The sequence below is a fragment of the Chiroxiphia lanceolata genome, chromosome 4 (assembly GCF_009829145.1).
Source record: "Chiroxiphia lanceolata isolate bChiLan1 chromosome 4, bChiLan1.pri, whole genome shotgun sequence".
NCBI lineage: Eukaryota > Metazoa > Chordata > Aves > Passeriformes > Pipridae > Chiroxiphia > Chiroxiphia lanceolata.
In genome coordinates this window covers 47731616-47755035 of record NC_045640.1, presented here as the reverse complement: position 1 = coordinate 47755035, position 23420 = coordinate 47731616, and the positions used below count along the sequence as shown (strand labels likewise).

The 23420-nt window shown below is 42.3% G+C and overlaps 1 protein-coding gene across 7 annotated transcripts in view; it reads right to left on the bottom strand.

Annotated features, from left to right (window-relative positions):
* Positions 1-342: 342 nt before the first annotated feature.
* Positions 343-23420, bottom strand: part of SLC20A2 (solute carrier family 20 member 2) — a 57734-nt gene continuing 34656 nt past the window's right edge. For 3 of the 7 annotated variants that reach the window (XM_032684695.1, XM_032684694.1, XM_032684693.1), the window contains 6 exons: positions 22474-22590; positions 21578-21781; positions 19595-20183; positions 8411-8596; positions 7623-7707; positions 343-2042 (listed from right to left, as the gene is read on the bottom strand). In XM_032684695.1, the coding sequence (XP_032540586.1) occupies positions 1878-2042; positions 7623-7707; positions 8411-8596; positions 19595-20183; positions 21578-21781; positions 22474-22590 (1346 nt within the window). In that variant the 3' untranslated portion in view covers positions 343-1877. Of the gene's footprint in view, positions 2043-7035; positions 7121-7622; positions 7708-8410; positions 8597-19594; positions 20184-21577; positions 21782-22473; positions 22591-23420 lie in introns of all 7 variants that reach the window. The other 4 variants (XR_004356507.1, XM_032684698.1, XM_032684696.1 and 1 more) reach the window with 4 other exon arrangements.

Below are 23420 nucleotides of genomic sequence, written 5' to 3'. Positions count from 1 at the left end.
AGCAACAGGGATGCTTACAGAGGCCCAGACAGGAGGGTTGGAGTTAGGGCAGCAGCTGGAGGCAGCAAGTGCCCAGGGAATGCATTCGAAACAGCCCCCAGACCTTGACGGGGAGACGCCTGTGAGCCAAGCCTGGACAGAGCAAGGGCTGGGCACTGGGGCTGCCCAGATAGCAGGAAGAAAAGGGAGGTTTTGTCAGTGCCACACAAAGCGTGGTTTAATCCCCACTGACCACAGCAGACAAAGAACAAAAGTCAGCAGATGCCAAGGAGTAGGTTTTAACTGCCCGGGGAGCCTTCCCATTACGGCTGAGTAACACTTGAAAAACGCAAGAGGCAATTATAGGGGCTGTTTATCTTTTTATTATAAATTTAGTATGAATGACCAATGGAAAAGTCACAATGGAGTACCAAGAACATTTTATCAAAATTTTAGCAGCATTTAAACAGTAATAGATTCCCAGCCTCCTCCGGGCACCCTTTGCCCTTTGCCTCCCACCCACAAAACAGTAACCTTCACTCAAATGTGCTTTCCAAAGGCACGCAGGGGATGCAGCTAGACATTTTCCCCTGAGCTGCCTTGAAAAAAATCTCATCTCAAATGCTGGTTACCATACAACCTCCATCCACGCAGGGCCAGGCTCCCATCCCCTCCTTGCTGTTGGCAGCACAGCAAGAGGTTGGCTGGCTGTGGCATCGGATGGGACTTGCCACGGGGGATGCAGCATCTGCTCACATCCTCCCCGTTGTTTCTCACACTATCCCCTGCATGGATCAGCACTCCCATGGGCGCCCATTACCTTCAACCACAAAACCAGGGCTAGGCCCGTTTCCTAACAGCTGCTGCCCTTCGCTTCTGTACGCGGGGGTGCCGTGCATGCCACGGTCCCGCTCCTGTACCTGAGAGTGTGTGCTTGTGGCTGGATGGACAGGAAAAGGGGAGACTGACAGTCTGGTCTCCCACAGGAATTGATAGGAGGGCAACTGGGAGCCGTGACTTGAAGGGGAAAGGCAGAAGGTGAGCAGTGAGATACTGAAGTATCAACCCACAAAATGAAGTCAGTCTACTATCAGCTAATGTGGAGAACCATGGTCTGCCTACTAAGTCACAAGAGCTAACTTTTTTGTGTGCGCTTCTTTTTTTTTTAAAGTTACATTAAGACATGAACAGTACTATCCCAGCCTCACTGGCTGGAGCTTGGTGAAAATGCTGAATTAGAGGTTGGGAAACACAACACACGCTCACACGTGTAGACAACAACATAATATTGGCAAGCTATTCCCCTGCTTCTTTGGTACTTCCTAAACTTTCTTATCCAAAATATATAAGGGAAATGCACCATTTAAAAGTTACTGTTGTAAGTATTTACACAGCCATAACCATCACGCTATGATACACAAAGATCAATATGATATGAACAAAGTTATTTTATGAAAAGCACTTCTGCACATTTTATTTTGTTCCAGTATCTTAATAGCTTTAAAAAATTCATGTGTTATGCAGTCCTGTACCTCGCTTCTTATATCAAATGGACAAGAAACATTTCCTAATCCATACTCTTCTTCAAAAGATTAAAAAATAGCCACCAAAATGATACACTATGTACAAATTTTACTAAATATTAAATTCTAGGTAATTATTTTCACCCCACTGATAATATAACTTAGGTATTGTTACCTACTATATGCATATATATTTCTGTAATATATAAGAAATGGCACCACATCACCATGTCACCAATATGACACATTGTTATGTACAGTAGATAAGAAGTTAGATATGGAAGATGGATCCTCTCCGACTGCTTCTTTCACGGGAACGCTTCTCCTCTCGGTAGTAGCTTGGCCATTTCCCCTTTTCCCAGCAGAGGAAGCTCTTCAGATGTAAGGCAAGATCCCATACCTCAGCAGCGCCATAACCCCAGCACTGAACAAGCCAGCCACTGGCACAGTCACAAACCACGCCAGGAAGATGTTGCGGAAAAGGCGCCAGTCAACAGCTTTCTTGGAGCGGATCCAGCCAACGGCCACCACGGAGCCAACCTTGGGAGTGTGGGGAGGAGAGAGGGAGACAAGATGTGAGGGGTAGGTCTGAGTGCCTGTAATATGCCCACAACCACACCAATGCCAGCCAGCTGATACCAAGCGATGCCCTGAGATAAAGCAGCCCCTGAGGATGACAATGGCTCTGTTCGGGTGTGGTAGCAGGAGGGTGACACTTCCAAGGTGCTTTAACCTTTATTTTTCAACGATCTGTTTTTCATGAGTCTTGGGGTTGGCCAAAGGCAAATAAATACGTTTGTAGGTTTTTCTCTGTCCTGCTAACTCCTGCATCAGCCATCAGTGGAACTGAGGCAGCCCTCCACCTTACTCAGTCCACAGGGCGCAGGGCAAGTGTCCACGGAGTCTGGCCAGACTGCAGTCTAAATTATGAAAAAACCAGGAGAGTTGTTTTTAGGGCTCTGCTAGAGAGCTTAGCACGGAGTAGGTCAGGAGAACTAGTATGTCCCGCCTGCCTGCCCTCTTGCTGGTTTGGGATGTCCTGCCCAAACCCAGCAGCTGCAGAACCTCTGCAGCTTACAGCCCAGCGTACAGAGGTGACTCAAAACAGCATATCTGTATTTTAATACTGTGGGCTATAAACAGGACAGCAACAGCAAGGTAAGCAACTGAGCCCACCCTGTGACAGTGAGGGTGACTTGGCAGGGGGCAGATAGACAGTGCAAGGTTAGATGCAGTACATCAAACTCATCAGTCCAAGCCCTCTGAGGAAAACCAGCCCTTTTGGACCAGCTAGCCAAGCAAAGCATTCAGAGCTAAAATCCTCCGTGCAGACAAAGACAGCAGCCTGATGCTTTGGGGCACGCAAACTGCACGGACACCAAAACGATGGTGGGGAAGTGGATGAACCACCAAAATATCCTTCAAAGTCACGGCTACTAGGGCAGCGGGGTAGGTCAGTGGTTTTGTAGACAAAACACATTGTAGCATGGCAAAGCTGCAACGTTTTCTTCCTTTGACTGTGTTTTCAGTCCATAAGCTCAGGTATAAACCCAGCATATTAGTTCTTAAGAAAAAAACTGGGCTGAAAAAACCATTTTCAGTGAAAAATTATACAAAAACTTCAGAAACTCTCTATTTTCTTTCTGCCCTGGAAGTGGCTTTCCATGCTGTTAGCAAAAACATGTGCATGTCTATTCAAAGTGCACGGTAAAGCAGCAAGAAATGTGGAAGGAATATCCTGTTTTGAAGGTAAGGAAACTCCAAGACACAGCTGCCTACCCACTTATTTTCTTAATGGGAGTATCAGTCCCTGCCTATAGATCAAAAGACGAGCTGCTCCCCATGTACAGAGCCAGGAAAATGATAAATGCTAGGAGGACAAGGAATCAGGGAAAGACGGGATGAAGATATCAAATCCATATTTTTTGTTAATACCTACTTAGCTTCTAACTATTGCTTAATGTTTCTTTTTGGAGAACAGTTATTTGTGGAAGACCCTGTAACTCCAGGGTGCCTGTGATGGAACAAGGGAAAACTAAATCTGATAATCTATGACCAATAAGGCCTCTGTCTAAAGCTTGATCCAATAAGGAAATCGTTTGGATAATATTTCATCTGAATACTGCTTGAGTGGATAATATGCTATTCTGTATTTAGGAGGTGCCTAGTGAAGAGGAACCCCACACTTCTGCCTATATCAAAGCCTTAATTCAAGGAAACAGCGTTTGGTTTTCCAGCAGCTCAGCTGTGAGGCTCAGCTTTCCATTTTCCATGTCCTTAGCATCCATCTGTCATGCTTGTAACAAGAAGCATTGATTATTGAGTAAGCCTGCAGTCTACGTACGCAAGTCTCCGAGTCCTTCCTGAAATTTAAAAGGTATCAGCAATGATGGCATTGGCAATCTGTTTCAAACATTGTTAAAGTTTAGTTTATTAATAGTTATTTTGATGGACTAGAGGTTAGGAGAGTAACTAAAACTTGGGTGTAGGCACACTACACCGCCTGCAGAATTTCAGATGATATCTACTTTGAGATTGGTTTGAAACCAGTGCAGTTTGCCTTCAGTATGCTCTGCTTAAAGCATTACAGAAATGCTCTTGGCTCTTGTTCCTGTGCAATGGTGTATCATAAGAACACACAGAACAGGATAATTCAATCATAGCAGCACAGAGAATATTTTTCAAAACCCCAAAATCATAATGGCAAAACGGAGCTAACAGTATGACCTCAGCAAAGTCGCTTTTGCAGAGGAAAAGCATTTAACTCCTGCACTGTAATTTTATCTGTACATGAACACAATCTGTTACAGCTGAGAAATGTCTATTTATTTCTCCATCTCAAATCTTAGAATAAATAACAGGTGCTATGTGTAACATTCAATACGACCATTTGCCCACCTGGGCAATAGAAAGGCAAGGTATGCATTCACACCGTACCACCTTTTCGGTGCTAAATCCTAAGGGAGGTTGAACTGGTGCAGGCAGAGCAATGTGGCTACCATGTTCAGATTCATAAATTCCTTTGGAAGCTCAAAAGATTAGGTCTTTCCTTCAGGCTTCCTTGACTTGGAGGCTTTTAGAGGGATTTTCTTCTCCCCTTTGACTCATGGCAAACATGAAGGTGCAGTTCAGGCTCTCAGCAGGCACTGAGCGTGAAAAAGCTGCTTGGCTCTAGATTTAGGACAGGCACATCGAGCAGTGACCACCTCATGTAGACCAAAGCCTCTGATTTAGGACCACAGGCAGCTCCTGATCTGAGAGGGACTGACGAATCTTTCTCAGAAGATAACGCTTCTCTTCCTGCTACCAACCTCCAGTTTGCCACCACATCTGCTCCAAGACCTGAAAACTGCTGCTCAGAGCTTTCCTTCATACTTGGTCTCCATTTTTCATTACAGGCTATTGTTCCACCTTAAAAAGGTCTCACTCTACCTCTGTTGTTTCATGCTGCTCCTTCTTTGCCATCAGTTTATCTAGTTACCGCATGTTCAATTGACTGACACCCCTTGGTAGGGCTCCCACTTCCGCAAATTCTATTCTGCAGTGGAGCAAAAACAAATATTGGGTAAAGGAATAATTTCCACTCCCTGGTGCTTGAGCCTCAATATCAGGCTAACCTCGAATCTCTTTTCTTTTTGATTTCTAGGGCAAAATAATTTTCCTGCTGATTTTTAAGACAGCATTTTTGACTCAGTGGCTGACAGCACTTTCAGAGAGGAATTTTTACATGGAGCAAAGGATATATAACAGTCCTTTTATTCCTTCCCTGGGCCCTCAAAGAAAACAAGGAATTAATCAGTTACAAGTGTTTGCTTTATCTTGTGTTGATCACTTACGATCTTTCAACTCAGGATCTCACTTTGCTGAAACACTGAGTCAGTTATAATGACATGATGTCCTGGAAGAGTCTAATCCTATTGCAAAGTGGATCTTTCCATTAAGAATGATCCATCTAATGAGATACAGAAAACTACAGGGCGCAGACACAGACTAACCACATCAACTGCTTTTATGAAAGTATTTTTAAAAAAGAACTATTTTGCTCTGCAGTTAGAAAAGACCAAGCTTTTAACTGTGTTGAGGGAATAAATACCTCCTCATGCCACCCCCTCATTAGCTTATGGCTTCCAAGACATTTTCTTTTTAAATTCAGTTTATTTATCTGCACCAAAGTGTGTTTTCTCTTTTACAACAGTTGGCTAGAAGTGCTTCAGGCACACAGGGATAATCAAAGCTGTATTATTCTCCCTGGCAAATTCTTCATCATGCATTTGATATACCAGTCATCTTAAAGGGAGGTGGTTTCAGGCTAGCATTTTTAGAAGTGGATCACGTTGTTATTATTTTTCCCCTCCCTGCTTGATTCAGAGGAACCAGAGTTCTGTCAATGCCAGGAAATCTGAACAGCCTTTCAGAGTAGCTCAGTCTTGGCTGCTTCTCAAAGAGGCACCAGGGCAGAAGAAAGAAATGATTTTGCAACAGAGGAAGGCTTTCTGAAGAAATGGCTTTCACTAGAAAAAGGCCAATTGACTCTTTCACTGGAAACCAGGTCAATGTCACAGGCAAGGATGCCAGGTTTTTTGCCAGCCCGCCTGCCATGCCATGGAGCAGTTAGCCCCGGAAACCTGCCTGCCTGCCCCAGCCCCAGCCCGGGCTGGAAGGGCTCCAAGGTCTCCAGGGTGCAGTAGTGAATCCTACAGGATCTGTCTTTTTTTAGGGCTTGGTCTTGGTGGCATATCACGCCACTGAGGGACTTTGCCACTCTGGGGTCTCTGATTTTGGAGGGGCTTCCCCACATCCTGCCAGAGGATGAGAGAAACAAACGGCTCTGCATGTCCAAGACCTTGGGAGTCCATAGGGAAGCAAAGGAAAGAAAGATGGGATTTTTGACTTGAAAATTTCCCAGGGAACATAATTTTAAATTCCCATTATGTTCTTCCAGCAGTGCAAATGTGCACATACTCCCTATGTCTACAAGCAATATAAATGTCTTTTCACACAGCCTACCATATGACACAATTAAATTCTGCTCATTACCCAGCCTATATCTATACTCCAAAGTGGTCTTTTTTAGAAAATAATAAGAAAGCCAACAACCTTGTTCAAAGAACTGATTATAAGGGCCAGATTCTGTATTATAATGCACAAAAGTGAGGACAAGTTGGTTTAAAAGAAGAGAGACATTAAAATATTAGCTTAATGATGTAGCAGTGTTTTTCATACAGGTTGCTCTAAAACACATGTAAATGGGTTCACGCAAACTACAGATCTATGTTATTTTAATATGTCTATATTAGTTCAGTACAATCATGTAAGGGTGAAAAATGGTCCAGACTTTTGTGCAATTAGTTATAATGCTGACTTTGCTTTTATCTGTACCAGCTTTAAAAGTGAACCTCGTTATTTTGCGATCGCAGTCTGCACTGTGCACCACATAGTGAAGGCAATCTGCAACAATTGGTATCTCTTGTGGTTTGTTATGGTTTGTCCTAGTGATGTGATTTACTGATAGGATCACTGCAAACCCCAATACCTTGCAATGGGTGGAGCTTATTGGAATACCCACATTTGAGGCTACAAGTACCGTTAGCGCACACATTACTTCAATGCAAAATCCACTGTGAAGAAATAAAAAAAAAAAAAAGACAGATGGAAAACCTGTAGTAAAAGAGTTATATGCAGGAAATCCCATGCCATGCACTTATCAAGAAAGTGAAGTATAAATGATGAATGGTGCGCAGCCTCTGAACAAGGGAGAAATGTTACCCGACCAGGTTCAAATGGCACTGTCAGAGGAAACCAGGTTCTTCCTTGTAATCATTTGCTTTAAAATTGATGTCATGTTTTTGTAAGTGCTGTTTTTCTTTACCAACAGCTATGGAGTTCACACCGGGTCCAATTCCAGTGACTTTATTGTGACAACTCCAATGCATTTTTTGGAAGCCTGATTATTTTCCAATGTCACTGGCATGACCGAGATGCGCTGATGCACCTCTGCCTAACCATCCTCTGTCAGCGGCTGTTTTCCCCTTGCCATGCCATTATCCCTGGCTCGAGCGGCACAATTTTAAGATGAATAGTCCAGACTGCCTTGACTGCAGTCGCTGGGCAAAGGCATACCTTGCAGTGTGTAGTACTGACAGGAAGTCCAACATTGGAAGCTACCACAACTGTGAACGCCGAAGCCAACTCAATAGTGAATCCACTGCAGGAAGCATAAGAAAACACTTCACAATCACTCTTTGCATCAGCTCGGACTGATACCATGCAGCGTGCCAAAGTCTTACCCGTTTCTTCTTTCGACTGTGTTATCTCCAAGTGATTTTTGTCATACAAATAAGTTAAGAGAACAAGGAAGGGTTGAATAAAGGGAACGGCACAGGCTAGTCATCTGTAGTAACCTGGCTGCATGGCTCATTGCGTCAGGGACTTTTACTACTCGCCGCTGCAGTGAATCATGCCTAATTAGTAATTCGGTTAAGCACCAGCAGAGGTCGAATATGCATTAAGGATGAAAATTACTGTAATAAATACATATGGTTTTAATAGTCAGAAGTGCACTTGGGAAAGCCACTGTAATCTTGCCATTTCCAAATGCACCTTCTGCCATATTAATTAGGTCATCAGCAGAAGACTGTTCACGCAGACCTCTACACCTCAAACACATTCAGTATTAGTTTACAGGGTTATCTTTTTTTCTTTCACTCCTTCTCATTCTTTCTTTCTCTCCTTTTCCTTTTATTTCTTTCATTTTATAGAAAGATGGAGAAGTCGAAGCAAGGTTATCATTAAAATCAAAGCACAGCACATTCAGCAAACTGCATTACAAACAAAATACTGGAGCAGCAATTTCTCAGATTGGTTCACACACGAAGTTCACACAGCCGTAATGACACCTGTGGACCTACCTTGATGGTGTGATTGGAGTGAGGTCTTTACCCATGGTCTGGATAACTCTTCTACCCCAGACCCAGAGACCCACACAGATCCCAACACCTCCATAAAACAGCAGCCAGACGGGAGTCGACGCTTCTTGCATTACACCACCTTGCTCGTAGATAAGCCAGAGCGCGACGAGGGGACCGATTGCATTGCTGGAGAAATAGAAATACATCACCTGAGTTATAGAAATGCAGATAATCGCCTTAAAAGAAGTCTCTTATTTTCTGTGTTATTTTAATTCACTATGCATGCAGCACTGCTCTGACTTGACCCTACAGGCAACACCCTTTCTTGCTTGGAAAGGCTGAGGCAGGAGACTCTCATCATGTTGCTTTTTCAGCTGTCACTTCATCACTGATAACTAGAGTGAATCCTGAAAGGAATTTCTCTTTTACAAATTATTTCCTGAAATGTCAGTCAGAAGTACCTCATTAAGTCTGTTTTGTGACAAAAATCAGTATTTTCAGCACTGCACTGAAACTATCTCAAAATTTACCAATTCAAGAGCTCTCCATCTTCAAAATTCAAGTATCAAATTAGCTCTTCCTGTCAAATAGGGAAAATAATGAACAAAATTACCATTGCAGACAAGAATATAGAAATATAATCTAGTTTGACAGCCAGTAAAGTTAGGGATATGATCAGAGTGCAGCTAGGAAGGTGACTTAGTCCTCTTCAAACATGTAGAGCTAGTTGGACTGGATCAGAGAGGACCCTTTGGTGACACAGAGCTGGCGTAAGCCCTTTTTGCTACCCTGCTGTTGCTATCTAGAAAAACACTGAAAGTCAGCCACATTGAAGTCCCCACTCCTAATGCAGGTCATCCAAAATTGGTCACTGGAGTCTCCAGTGCCTGGAGTCATACTTCTGACATTGTTTATTCTAAAAAAGCATGAAAGTTAGAAGAAAAACTTAAAAGCTGGTATCCAGTTACTTTAGAGGCTTAAATACTAAAAAGCAGATAGGAATTTCAATGTCCCTTTTTTTTCAGCTTTTTTACTAAATTGAGTATCTGCTTGCCTTGTTGAGCAGTATTTATCCACTCCAAGAAAGCATACTTAGTGAAACAGCACTACATTTATGTCTAAAGAATCACAAAAAGAGTAGAGCAAACCTGACCAGTGTCATTCAAAACATGTGAAAACCATCAGGAAGCACCGCTCCTTGTAAATCAATAAGGAAAGCGGGTCACAGCGAGCACTGCAGGCAGGACTGATGGCCATGCTCACCCTGGAGCCAGGACCAGCTAAATTTAGTTCCTGGTTCCGCTCCAAAACACACAGATGGAGTAAGGGCCAGTTTTAATGTCAAATGTTATGCAAACCAAGCCACCGTATCTGCCAGTTAATAATTTACTTGAATCCCATCTTTACCAAATACAAGGCACTAGCAGCTGAGTGGCGATTGCCAAGAGACGAGGGTCCTCAGCATCGCAAAGCTTGGCACATCTAAGCAATACAAGACCCTCCTTCTTTCATCTGGTCCTTGAGAAATCCAGCTCTGAACCCTTGGAAGTGGTCCTGGAGCACAGTAACTAGGAAGGAGTTTTCCCTTGTAAACACACACAACAACACTGAAGCTGCAAGGCAAATGAAAATATTTTAAAATGTTCTTTGATATAAGAAAGAATTAATAATTCTTACAGATTTTGAGAAAATTACTGAAAATAAATTAGTGAGCTAACATGAATAATAAAATCCAGTGGGTTTGAAGACTATGGGTTATACAGTGAAGAGCTAAATACACATTAAATAAAGACTGATTTCCACTAGCAAAAATACTTTAAAATTCTGATCTGATACTGTGTCTGAGTAAGCATTTGATTTGTTGATTTTTTGTGTGAATGGAATCACAGTATGTAAAAAGTCCCTAGGGCCTAAATGCAAGAATTATTTTTCCTCCAAGGAAGAAGAGATTCTTGATCAAAACATTTCTAATATTTTTAAGTTGACCTGAAACTTCTTTTTCAGTGTTTTCAGGTGTGGATTAAGTTACTGGCACATTTAAATGCCTTCTTCTGCACAGAAAAACAAAGGTAATTCAATGTACCTTCAACTGATGGCTACAGAAGGATGGATAAAGGCAAATAAAACACTGATCAGATGAATAAAGGGAAAACTGATCATCCCTTTTTACTGTGCTGTATAACATGGAAACAACCTCCCTGTTGAAAATAACAGGCACATTTGAAGCAAGTCCAGGCATTGATTCCTGACTGTTCTAAAGAGATTACGGATGGATATTTGTAAGGTCCAATGTAAATGGAAAGACAGAAAAGGCTTCAAAAACTGCAGCAGCAAATTATGCTCTTCTGCATCAAAATCCAGTTTTAATTATTTGCAAATGCTACACCTCTGTGAATCAACTAAGCTTAATCTTTGAAGAAAAGGTTATTTTCTTATTTACAGCAATGGAAGACAAGGCAAAACTCTGCTGGCTTATGCTCAGCCTCAGAGGATCTGAGTGGCTGATTCTGCCCAATAGATCATAAGAGATGGCGCTGATGCCCACAAAAGCAGCATTTCTGATAACTTCCCTATAAGAAATGAAAGCAGAAGAGCACTGGATCCATATATGTTTGGAAAGGCAAAAAGGTAATTAACCACATTTTTATTTGTGGGTATCTGCATCACTAGTTATCTTTACCAGAAGGATATTTCTCCTCTCCCTATAAATCATGTTCAATGTGACTTAAATGTTCAGCTCCTAGGGACAGTGACATCTCCCAGCCTGAGCATCTGAAAGTGGCTACCAACAGCCACCATCCAGTGGCTCCAATCTACCACCATCATGGCTCTCCAAGGGGCTCCTTCGGCTTCTAGATTTGTTCAGGAGGTCCAGTCTGAGGGGGCTATGGTATCAATGCTTCCTATGTCAATGGAGAACAACTCTAGAAGAAGCTGTTAGGCCTGTTCCACCACAAAACTACCGAAAGCTCACAATGAATGGGTCTGAGTCAGGCACTGGAAAGAATGACTTTGGTTCTGTATAGAAATAGAAGAGAACCAGTCCCAACAGGACCGTAAAAGTGAGTAAGCGAGAAACAACACACACGAAAAAAAAAAAGGCATTGTTAGATAAGAGAGTTTGCTTTGAGACCTTCTGCGGTTAATAGATGTCTCCTACAGCTGAGTGACTAACCAGATGAACCACAAAGATGCTGGCTAGACTGGGATGTGGCTTTCACAGTATTTCCCACCAGTTTTATCTCATTTGACTCAAGACATAACTAGCAAGAAAGCAGACCTTAAATCTTCCATGCATTTGGCTAAGACTCATTTCACAAGTCTATTTTCAAGTGACTTTCTCTCATTCTCCCATGCAGGTTTTTACTTGCCTTAACTAACTCTCCTTCGTGCTGGAGCTCCAAGTCTTATTTATGGTAGCTTAGAGGAGAAGAAAAAAGCCTGAGACGGTCACTCAGGGGCTCTGAACCCCTATCCACATCTATGTATACCTAAAACTGCTCTTAGGTTCCTATGAAACTGAAGTGCTTTAGAGGATGTTGCTGTATTATTTAGCTATTGGGTTTAAAAAGCAACATGAGCTGCTCCTGCCATGGTATTACTTTAATTTTGTATGCCTAATACACACTTTTCCACCGAGCACAAGAGGATGGCCATTACAAGCTAATTTTAGGATGAATTTATGAAATGGCGTAAGAAGCCTACCTCCTGAGTCTACCTGTTGTAAAGTGTACTTTCCACATCCAGTACTTTTCACCATCTCTGCTGGGCTCCACCAGCCACAGTTACTCGCAGGGCACAGGACTTTGCAGCAGGGGCAGCGCATAGGGCTGTTTGCCTTCTCCAGAGGTGCAATACAGGATTAAATGCCATCTATAGTAATACTTGTACTTGCAGACACGTGTCACAGTGGTTCAGCAAAGTGCTGCTCAGTGTTTCTGAAGTGCTGCCTGACCCTCATGATGATTTCTCTCTCTACTAACGTGAATTGGCACAACTTCTCTTTTTCTGCTCGCTTGTGCCAGTTGAGAATCTGTCACGCACCATTTATAAAACTGTTGTGAAAGATAGCATTTGACAGTGATTCTGAACTATAAATAGAGTTGGCTTCTCCTCTCCCCGTGAGACAGATAGTATTACCAACAAAAAAAAAACACAAAACACCCCACATTCAGCTATCATGAGACAGGCTTAGAAATTACAGTTCCCGTGCGCACACACACAAGCAGAAATTTCTGGTACCTTTGGGTCACAAGTCCAAGCCCTTCTCTGGAGGCACAAGGACTAAAACTTTTTTAAAATTATATTTTTATTAAAAAATTAGGGATTTTTTCCCAGTAATGGAAGAATGCCATCAGCTGAATGCTCTATTGCCAAATCCCATCAAACTTGTCATAACACTTTGTGAAGCAGCAACATTGCTGCTACCTCACTATTATTTGGGGGGAGTAGTGAGTTGCTCAAAAAGAAAATCTAACTGTATTTGAAATCTACACTCTGAATACGCTTTGTTAATAATCTACAGACTCCTTGATGACCATGCTTTGATGCTCTGCTACCTGAAAAAAGAGATTGTGTTTTAGCAACTTTTTCTAGTGGAGTGAAAGAAACTTGAAATGTACATTTTCAGCAATTAAAACTGAATGACAGCCATCTGAGAAATCTTTATTAGGCGTCCAATATTACAAATATAATTGCAAAATCCCCAGCCTTTTGTCAGTTTCTCAAGGCAGGGTTTCACAAACAAACCTTCCACTGGGAAAATCAGTGAGATGGATATTTCTGAATAGGCTGTAGTTATGCCATGACATCACCCAGTTGAGTAAGGGTGCAAGAAAGATATGTCTATATGTAGCAAGAGGAAAAAAACATGTCCTGATCTCCAGAGATCTCAGATTATCAAGAGAGTTTAATCCTAATCCCAATAACCAGACAGTTCTGAAATAGTGCATATACCATAGCACAATAAAAGTGTGCCACAGATGTGCCTTGTGAAGTGCACAAAGTGCAAGTTTTGGGTGCGTTAGTGAGTCAGGGAGGATACGTTTTTACTCCTGCAGCTCATTTCTGTGCGCTCCAAATACTGCCCTGAAACCCCAACTCACTGGATCCTGGAGAGTTTGGTCCATCCTCCCTCATACCCACCAGCATCAGCTTTTTTCCTGGCAAACCCACTCATGGGCCCTGCTCACAGCAGGATGGGGAGGGATTCCTGCACCCACTGGAGCCCCGTTTCTTGCTGCTCTCCTCTTGTTTGCCTGCATGGTACAACAAAAATGACACGTCCCTGCACAATTAAGGACACAAGTGAACATTCATACCTACTTGAGACACAGGCTGGATTCACAGGATGGACTTTTGTTAAAAAGGGAAGAAATAAGATATCAGGCTGCTCACACTAATCGTAACTGACAGATTAGCTTCCTAAATATTCTAAGTGATCTCGACTGCAGCTCTCAAGGAAGAAATAAGAAATACTCATTTTGTAATCCAGCCTTATTATAGCTCCTTTAGACTCCTTATTTAGCCAGGAGGCTGAATCCCACTAAGCTCTCTGTGTGCAGCAAGATACTGGCAAGGTTCCAGCTCTTCCCTCCTTTAATCCCATTACATTTACTTTAGGAAGAGGGGGAAAAGGTGAATCCTACTGCTGTTTGTGTGCTCTGACCTAAAAATCCAGTGAAGTCTGTACGGAGGTGAGAGGAGTTTCCTCTGCCTGTATTTTGAGCAAGTAGGTATTTCCTAGTTTCACTCAAACTGCTTTGCTTAAACAATTAATTCCCTGTCTGGTAGCAGTTCAGCTTCCCTAAAACCAGTGAGACAATGTGTAGAAATATTTTAAAAACACTAAACATTTTTACTACAGTTCTGAAATAGTTTTAAATCCTGTTGTCAGTAATGCAGTCTGTACCATTTAGATAATGAGAGCCATTCTTTGTCAAATTTGTGCCATAAATCTATAAGGCATGACCTGCAAATTCTAACACAAATGACCACTTTATCCTAATATCTAAGCATGAATATGCAAGGGTAGTCTTGAAATCCTCCAAGTGAAATTTAATTAGAGCAGACACATTCAAACCATTTATGCAGCAGGAACTCAGGAAAACTGAGATCCCCCGTGAAACGTCTGCAGGGAGGTTTCTCCTCCCTAGAGCATGTACCAGCCAAACCTCAGCACCAACTGCACCTTGGCACGCACAGACAGGGGTGGGCAGCATGGGCCACAGTCACCCTGTTCAGCTGGAGCATCACGCCTCCTGCCACCATCACGATAGTAAATCAACCTTCCTCCATGGCCAGAATTCATGAGCACAGGTAGATGCCTGCTCACACAAGTCAGGGCACGCAGCTCCTTCTGACATCCTCGGGGTTTCTCCTGTGACAGCAAGAATGATGGCCCGAGGCAGAGAAGGGAGGGTAGGAGGGGACAGAAGAGGCTACCCATTTATAGGGGAAAGAATCTGTACAAGAAAGGACTAAACAACATGCAGGGACAGGTGTTTAGGAGCACAAGGTACAGGTTTTTTTCAGAGCATAAACAGCAGATTTTAATCAACAAACCTCACACTGACCTACAGCATCTTTCTGTGGGTCATCCTGCTTTGATTGCAAGAAAAATCCTTATTCAAGGAATAACAAGCTACAGAGATTGATTGAGTAAACAAAAGCGTCTTCCCATTTGCTAGGATTGGGCTGTGGGTCTGATGCACTCTTTGCTCATTGCTTTCTCATTCCCAACCCCGTAACAAAGCAGCCACAGCCACCGCTGTGCTGAGCACCAGAGATAGCTGTGGGGTTAGCAGCCCTCTCTAGCCATGTCCAAAACAGCCTGCCTAACTGCCCTTGTTCTTTGAGAACTAGTTAATTCAGACATATTTCCAGACTTTGAAACGCAGCATAAACCTTACAATTTCAGCAACTCTCCTGTTATTTGTCATTATACAGGTAGGCTGCTCCATCTGCAGTGCTGAGCCCCGGGCCACCACAATTCCTGCTGAGCTAGCCTATGTTAGAAAAATAAGCTCAGTCCAACCCAACCATAGGTGCATAAAATCCCCACTGGCCAACAAAGCCTCCCGGTCTCTCTGGAAAGCTGGCTCTGAACAAGCATTTAGGAAGCTGGCAGTTCTCCTTGTGTCACGCTCCTGGTCCAGGTCTTTTTTCCATCCTGGCCTTTTTATTCTCCCATTGCCCTTGCAATGACCTGACGTGCTCCCTTTGTGCTCGGGTGCTGAGCCAGTGGAGCTGCTCACTTGGCACCTCTAATTAAGTTAAACAAAAACATTTTTTTCAGCAGTTCTGTCCCAACACATTTAGTCAGGATTTTAAATTCTTTAGATTTCATTCAGTCCATGTGCATGATGGTGTCACAAGGCTCTCGGCCCGGCTCAGCTAGTCCCAGCCCTGGAAGAGCTCCAGCACCCTTGACACAGCGCATATGAGCTTGGCGGCAGGGGGGCAGGAGGGGATGGTGTGAACAAAACAGTCACCCAAATAAGGAGTTGCCATGACTCCCTGTTTCTTTTAACACACAGCTGCCCCAGTCAGGATCCCTGCTGATGTCAGCCTAAGCATGAGCCCTGACCGCTACAAACATCAGCTCCTACAGCAAAGATGGCTGGTATTGTTATGACGCTAAAAAGCACTATCTTGGAAGAAACTGGGATCTAACTCCCCCATGAGTTAGTTACGAGTTAGTTCTGCAGTCGAGGGCAAAATACTGATTTAACTCTTCCAGGTCCATGGGCAATCCTGGACAATGAAAAGAGAGATGTCCATATGATGTTTTGTCCAGTAAAGTGCTGTCCAAACTATATGGGGCACTTCTGATCCATGAAGTTTTTCTGAGCTCCCTCAGGGTTCAGTCTGAACTGTATGCCTCATGCTCAAATATGCTCTAAAACAGGTCAATTATTTGCTTCGCAATTACCTGCAGTTTTTAAGTTTCCTATTAGCTTTTTTTTTTCTCTCTTTGCTCCTCTTATCTGCTCCTGTCCCTTCAAGGAATACCAAAAAACAGCCTGATGGAAAAATAAATGGAAAACATGGCACAAGAGTAAGTTCCAGGATAGCAAAAGAAAATGTAGGAGACAAATCCAAAGAAAAAGATGTGGACAGTGGAGGTGCTGCCCTAAATATGAGTGAGGAGCTTTAAACCAAATGCAGAAGAAAGCTGGATTTTAATAACAGGATTCAAGGCTGAGGAAAAAAAATAGAGAAGCAGTATCTAGAATGAGCAGAAGGAAAGCAAACAAAGGAGGGAGATGAAAAGAGAGCAGCCATCAGTGGAAGATGGACTGCCAGGGCTTACTTTCTTACAGAAGTGTGAACAGAAAGCCATGCTCCTAGCTAGATTCTACTGCCTTATTTTTAAAACAGTGTGTTGCCTTTCAAGCTCTGCAGATCTTCATGCAACATGTGGAGGACCCAAGAGTCTTCTGGTCCGCTAGACGAAGACTGGAAAAATGTCTCTGCTACACAGTCCACTGGATAGATATCTGCATTCCTGGAGTGTTTTACCTACTATATTTTTAGGCATAGAAAGGGGTCTTTAATTTTTATTGTTTAGCTGGAACTCAGTACAATCACAAGGATGGGTTCCTACCCAGTCCTTGACCACCTATCCTACCCATGACCATCTTCTTGCTTTTCTACTAGCTTTGACAAAATGAAGCCAACTTGTTCTTTAGTTTTGCAACATATGAATTCAGCTTAAAAAGAGATTTTGGAACAAATAGCATTTAATAAAAACACATGTTTCCTGGCAAATTTGGTAGGATTGCCAGCAGGAGCAGAGATCTGAAAAATACTAAAAAAATGTGAATTTTCAGGAAAGGATATTGCCAAGGTAACAAGCCAGTCCAATTAAAAAATTCTAGGGGAATTAAGCTGTAAGATGCAACAAAGCATACTGCACAGAGTCTGAACTTTGTATTTCATCCTGGCCAGCTCCTGTCCACACCAAATCTGATTTCTGAACTGACTGCATCCTTACAGATCACTTCTACCAAGCTCTACTACCCCTGCCTCCTATAGAACAGGCAAGTGATCCTTGCGTAACATGTGAGTCCTTCAGGAGTATGTATAAGCATCACCTGCAGGGCTGGGGTACCTCCTGAGGTAGGCTGTGAGCTTTCTGCAATGCTATTTCCCAGGGTACGTTACAAGAAAGATCAGTGGTGTTTGTCCTTATTCCTATGTTCCCTTCAGCACGTGCTATTAGCCCCCATGGGTCTTTGCTCTTGGCCAGCCAGCATGCTCAGAGCAGAGGTCCTTAACAACAGAGACCATCCAAGAGGAAAGAAAGTTGCACCTCTAATTCAGAGGATGAGGGGACCCTGGACTCCTTCCTGGAGCCAAATCCCTGTGGATACGAAGGGAGTACAAGAAGGCTCTTCAGAAAGCCCTATTCTGAATTCCCTGGACACTGGCTGGATGGGAAGAAACATGTTTTTAAGCCTTTTCAAGATGAGCAGTGAGTTAAATTGGGTGGCTGACAAGAGCAACGAATAACTGTTCTTGCTGAGTTGGACAGTGTTTGCCCAAATGCCTAAGGAGGGCGATGAAAATCATGAACGCTTTAAAGTCCCATTACAAACACGGAAACCAACACTGCCAGGGCACAGCTAACACAGAAAGGGCTCAGTGGGAAGGGGACTCAGTACAGCCCCAGCTACAACCCAAATAAGGACAGCTGCTTCAACAAGCAGCTTGAGTGAATTTCTCAGGGGACCTTATCATGATACTGGAAAAAGTGCTTATTAAATACCAAATGGATCGCTCCAGGCCTAGGGAAGAGGCAGTCCAGCCAAATCCTTAAGGAAAAATATGCAGTGTTCCCAGGGACAGAGCAAAACCACCCAAATTGCTCTCCAGTCACAAGCCATCAAGATGATGAGGTGCAATAGACCCCCACAGTGTTATAGGCAGATGGGCAATGTGACTGCAGACAAGAAAGGTATAAAATGCTTCATCCTGAGCCTGTGTCCTACAGACAAAAGTCTTGTACTTTGTGGAATAAAACAGAGCCAAGCCTTCAAAACGAAAGAGGTTGGCAAATGAGTGAGTAAAGAGACACTATTTTGCAGGGATCTGACCAGATGATGGAGGCCAAAGAAGTGCAGATAAACATCTTCTGAGACCAACTTCAAGATCGTCAGCTGCCTGAGTCAATATGAACAGGAGAAAAAGGCTCCTGAAAGACGATGCTTTTCCTTTATTCCTGGGAAATGACATTGATGCTGTGAGATTTAAGGACAGGCACACTTAAGCCAAATGACTGAAGGATGAACTCACCGTCTTCTTCCAAACTCAAGGACAACTCGGTGGTAGTGCCTCTGGATAAAACTCCTGTTAGGGAATACTGCATACCAGAACTATGCTGGGAAACGTGAAGCTTATTAAATGAGTGTTAAGAGATGAGCCATAGCCCGTGTCCTCTCTCTGCATGGGGCACGGACACATGCCCGGGGCTCCTTGGGGGTAGCTCCCTTTATTTTGGTAAGAGAACTGCAGCAACTAGAGAAGTTGTATGCACAGGTTATGAACTGCAGTAGGACTTTAATGCTTAAACTTTAGACTTTTTTTTAACTTTAACTTTCACTAAAAAGACTTTTTAGTGATACACTGCCTCACATGGTCCTAGACTCCTGGAAAACCCCAAGCAAAAGATTCAGTTAAGTGAAGTCTGTACGGGATGCAGCAATCAAAATGAAGACATTCTTCACACATCTCTTTTCACGGTGCGACAAGAGATGAAATTCATCTAATGACAAAAGCAGTCTAAAACCTCTTACTTGTTGAATGTTTCTGATTTTGCAGTTCAAACAGACTGCAAATTCTGCAGGAGTGGGACTGTCCTGGTTTTTTTTACAGTGATTGGCATGTTGGGGGAAGCCTCAATGCCTCAAAGACTGCCAAAATTAAACCCAAATTAAACTAATCACTAAACAATTATTTAGCAGTAAATAAAAAAGATATTACCCTTGAGAAGAAAATAAACCATGGACTAGGCAGCCTAACTCCTGGAAAGCACCTGAGACATCAATGCCACACGCTTTGCAAAACAGAGCCCCGACGATCATCTACCTGCAGACATGAATGCGCTTTCCAAGCAGCCAAGCTGGCAAACCTTGCTCCAAGTATTTAAACCTTAAAACTGCAGAGATCTCATCCTCTTACCTGACATCATTACCTCCATGGGCAAAGGATCCAAAGCAGGCTGTTAAGATCTGAAGGAAGTGGAAAAGTAGATGGACCTGAGACGTGTCTTTCTCTTCCTTATCCTCTTCCACAGGATCAACTGGGGGCCGGTTAGGTTCTGCAAGTTCAGAGGCCAACTTCATTTCCACCCCACCTTCCTCCGCCTCAATCTCTGCCTCAGCCACTGCGTTGCAATAGCTGGAGTAGCTGTCATAGCGGACTCGCTTCTTGGAGTAGGAAACAGTGTCTCCCACTAACTTTTCACTGTCCTCTGGAGTTGATGTATCTGCTGCCTTAAAGGAGGAATGCACAGGCATGCCACAAATAGCAGCAGTGTAACAAGTATAACTGTTGTTGCGTCGTAACAGTTTGTAGTTATTTTCTGGAGTGGGCCTTTCCTCATTGGCCCTGTCCAGGTGTATTTTGTGGAGCAAGTCTTTGTATAAACCTGAGTCCTTGTGCACAGTGTGATAAACGTGGCCATCGCTCCTCACGTGGCCATCGAAGCTGAAGGTGCCATTGGAAACAGGTGATTTCACCGAGGTGTGCGTCACCGAAAATGCCCTTCCTAAAAAGGCAAAGATTCAGAATTTTTATTTATACAAAATGCAATACAAGAGGCCCATTCCTCCAACTTCACAAGAAAATAATGCGGCCGCCATCTGAGAATACAGGACAAAGGAGACCAATTTCCACTACATGCAGCGAATAAGCCAAGATTCAATTCACTGCAAAATTAAGTCTCACATATGCTGTGCAAAAAGAGGTTTGTTCCAGTGTTGTGTCTCCCCAGACATGCCGTATGACCGACAGCAAGTCACTTAGGATCAGCTATAAGAACGTGATACTTGATGGTTAAATGCTCAGGTTCTCTGAAAAAATAATTTCCATAAAATTTCTTTCTTGTAAAGCAAGCTCTACTTTTTCTGAGGTATTGAATAGGAATAATTAGGATTTCTGAAAGATGGGTTACTGCTATTTCATACCGAATAGAAGATCACCTATGTTTAAGAGACATTTACATAGCTTTTAAAAATAATTTTATAAAACAGCAAAAAGTTGATGTTCTGCAGAAGTATTTCCTCAGCTATTGCAACATTTTCTAAATCTTATTTCTATGAACATGCTGATAATTGTTCCCACTGCATATATTTAATGTTAGCATACGCTGTAGGACACACATCAAAATGTATCACAGGCAGTACTTCTAAAGAAACGTCTTTGTTTCCTGACTTCCTGGATTTCCACTACACAACGTTCAGAATTTGGTTTACCTATTTTTAAACTGGAGGCAACACACTCAAAGGGCTCCACGTCATGACTTATTTGATTTTGCAAGAAACAGCTGAATATTTTAGACATTTATTAACCAAATTACAGAGTTGTGTAGATGTTAGCAAAGTGATATCAAAGTCAGCAGACCACTAAGTGGAGGGGGGTGATCCCACCACATGGGAGAACAAAAAGTGCTTTATGCACACAAGCCTGCTTCTTATAAATGTATATTCAGAAAACAATGCATGAGATTTTTCTAGTGGACACGGTCCAAATGGTCATAGGTTTGTCAACTAAAGTCCAAATCTTTTCATCTCCTGTTGTAGTATGTTAATCATCTTTATGCTGAATTTAACCTTCATACATCAGTAATCTGTGTTCTCTGTATTTTTCCACTGCTTGAAAGGATGGAAACACCATTAAGGATACAAAGTAAAGCAAAGAGGCAAGTAATTTTTTTCCCCGCTGTTTCTAAAGTTGAAATACAGCCAAAGAAAATGTAATTATGTCCTCTCTAGAAAACATTGCTTACAAATGAGCATCCTTCCAAACACGTGCTGAAAAGGGATTAGAGATGGAAATCCCAAATGCTAACTTACTATTTACAAGAGAGACCTACTCGCAGTTAAAAAACCTCACTGAAACAAGAAAAACACAAAAACCCTCTGTGTTGCATTAGTTTCTTACCATACGGTACACGTGGATGGTTTCCATTTGCAATAGTATCTGATGCCCCAGCAGCTTCTGTTACTGAGCCAGTAAGGGGAATCGTGCTTTCATCAGATGCCTTGGCACCAGGAAGCTCTTTAAAGACTGGTGTTTCTTCATCTTGAATTTTATCAAGACTTTCATCTGATATCCTTGACAGTGCAGCATCTTTCTTTAACCGGCCTAAGGAAATAATAGTACCATAATTTTAAACCCAACCTATACCACTTTTTACTTAAGTTTTCACTGTTTGCATCAACAGCATAATTTAACGTGGATACAATAACGTGGCTGCATTTCATAAACATTCTTTATTTATTTCTAATACTTATCTTTACTAAGTTCATGTGGGAAAATTCTAGAGCATCTTTTTTTTTCCTATAAAATTCACCAAAGTAGACAACTGAAGTAAAACACTGAGCTGTTCATCTATTAGTGAAATCTGAAACTGCATTTTAAACACTGCATTTCTTGAAAGTAGCAAAGCAAACAAGCAAAAGACTATAAAGCTAAAAGCTGTGATCAGCTCAACTTACTGTAAAGTTAAAGAAGTCACTTAAAGATGATCATTCCGCCAGGTTTTTCCTCTTTAACATTTCCTTACTAAAATATTAACCAGATTATATTCCAGGTTTTATTGTCCTGTTTCTGTTTAGACTCTAGAAGAAGTGAGCACTGCAATGGATTGCCTAACAAGGTTTTGAATTTCTACCACTGCAGATTTTTAAGTAGATTACAAAAATACACGAGGAATAGTTTAAGCATGTCTTCCCTGTGGGTGGGGACTGGACTAGACCTCTCAAGGGCAATTACACCTCTGAAATGTAATTTTACATAATTTTACATCACTCACATTTCATCAAACAACTACTTACTTTCTATTTTTCTCTTCATCCAGGGACACACAAAAATCCAGACTAAGACAGCAAATACTAAGGACACGCCAATTGATATTAAAGCAATGGCCCACATTGGCAGTATCAGTCCCAGTACTGTGAAGACAAAGAAATAAAACCTAAGAAAATCATAAATTAACATGACTTAATTATCCCAGCCAGTGGAAGAACGATTTGTTGCAGAAAAGCCAGTGTTCACAATGTATTCAAAACCAACATGAATGAGCTAGTGACTTTTAACAAGACCATTACCACAGTATTTAAAGGTCTAGTTGACATGGAAACATTTGCAGGTTTAGTCTTCCAATTTTCTGTTACTCCACCATGACCTTATTTCCAAATAAGACAAAGGTAAGACCCCTACATCAGGGCTGCTAAGACAGGTTTGCAGTGATTTTATACATTAATGCATGTTAAACCCTGTGGCCCCTTAGGGTAAATATTTACCTGACCTTTGCCCTGGTCAATAAAGCCTAATGCTTAGCTTAATCTAAGCCATTATTTGCTTAGGATATTAGCTTAATGCCGCACTCCAGAGCTGAGGTTTCAGTCCTGCAATGCACAGCCCTGTCAATAACTCATGTTCCTGCAAGTATTCCCCCAACAGAGCTCCTTGCACTTGTTCAATGAAACAATCCGACCCTAAATGAAGAAAGAGCTTGGACTATGATCTTTCAAACCCATATATACATTGCCTATCTTGAAACCTATGTGATTAATTCATCCTTGGGAGTAAATGTTGCCAGGATAGAGGCCTTGGAGAGTAAATATGTATTTTCCAAGTATCAAAAACGGAGTTCCACCTTTTTATTCACACACTTTAGAGACTGCTAAGCTGAAACAGAAGGGACATTAAGATTCTTATTTTATTTATTTTGCTTAATGAGTCACTGCAAAGTGCCTGACCTACTTCTGCAGTACAACTA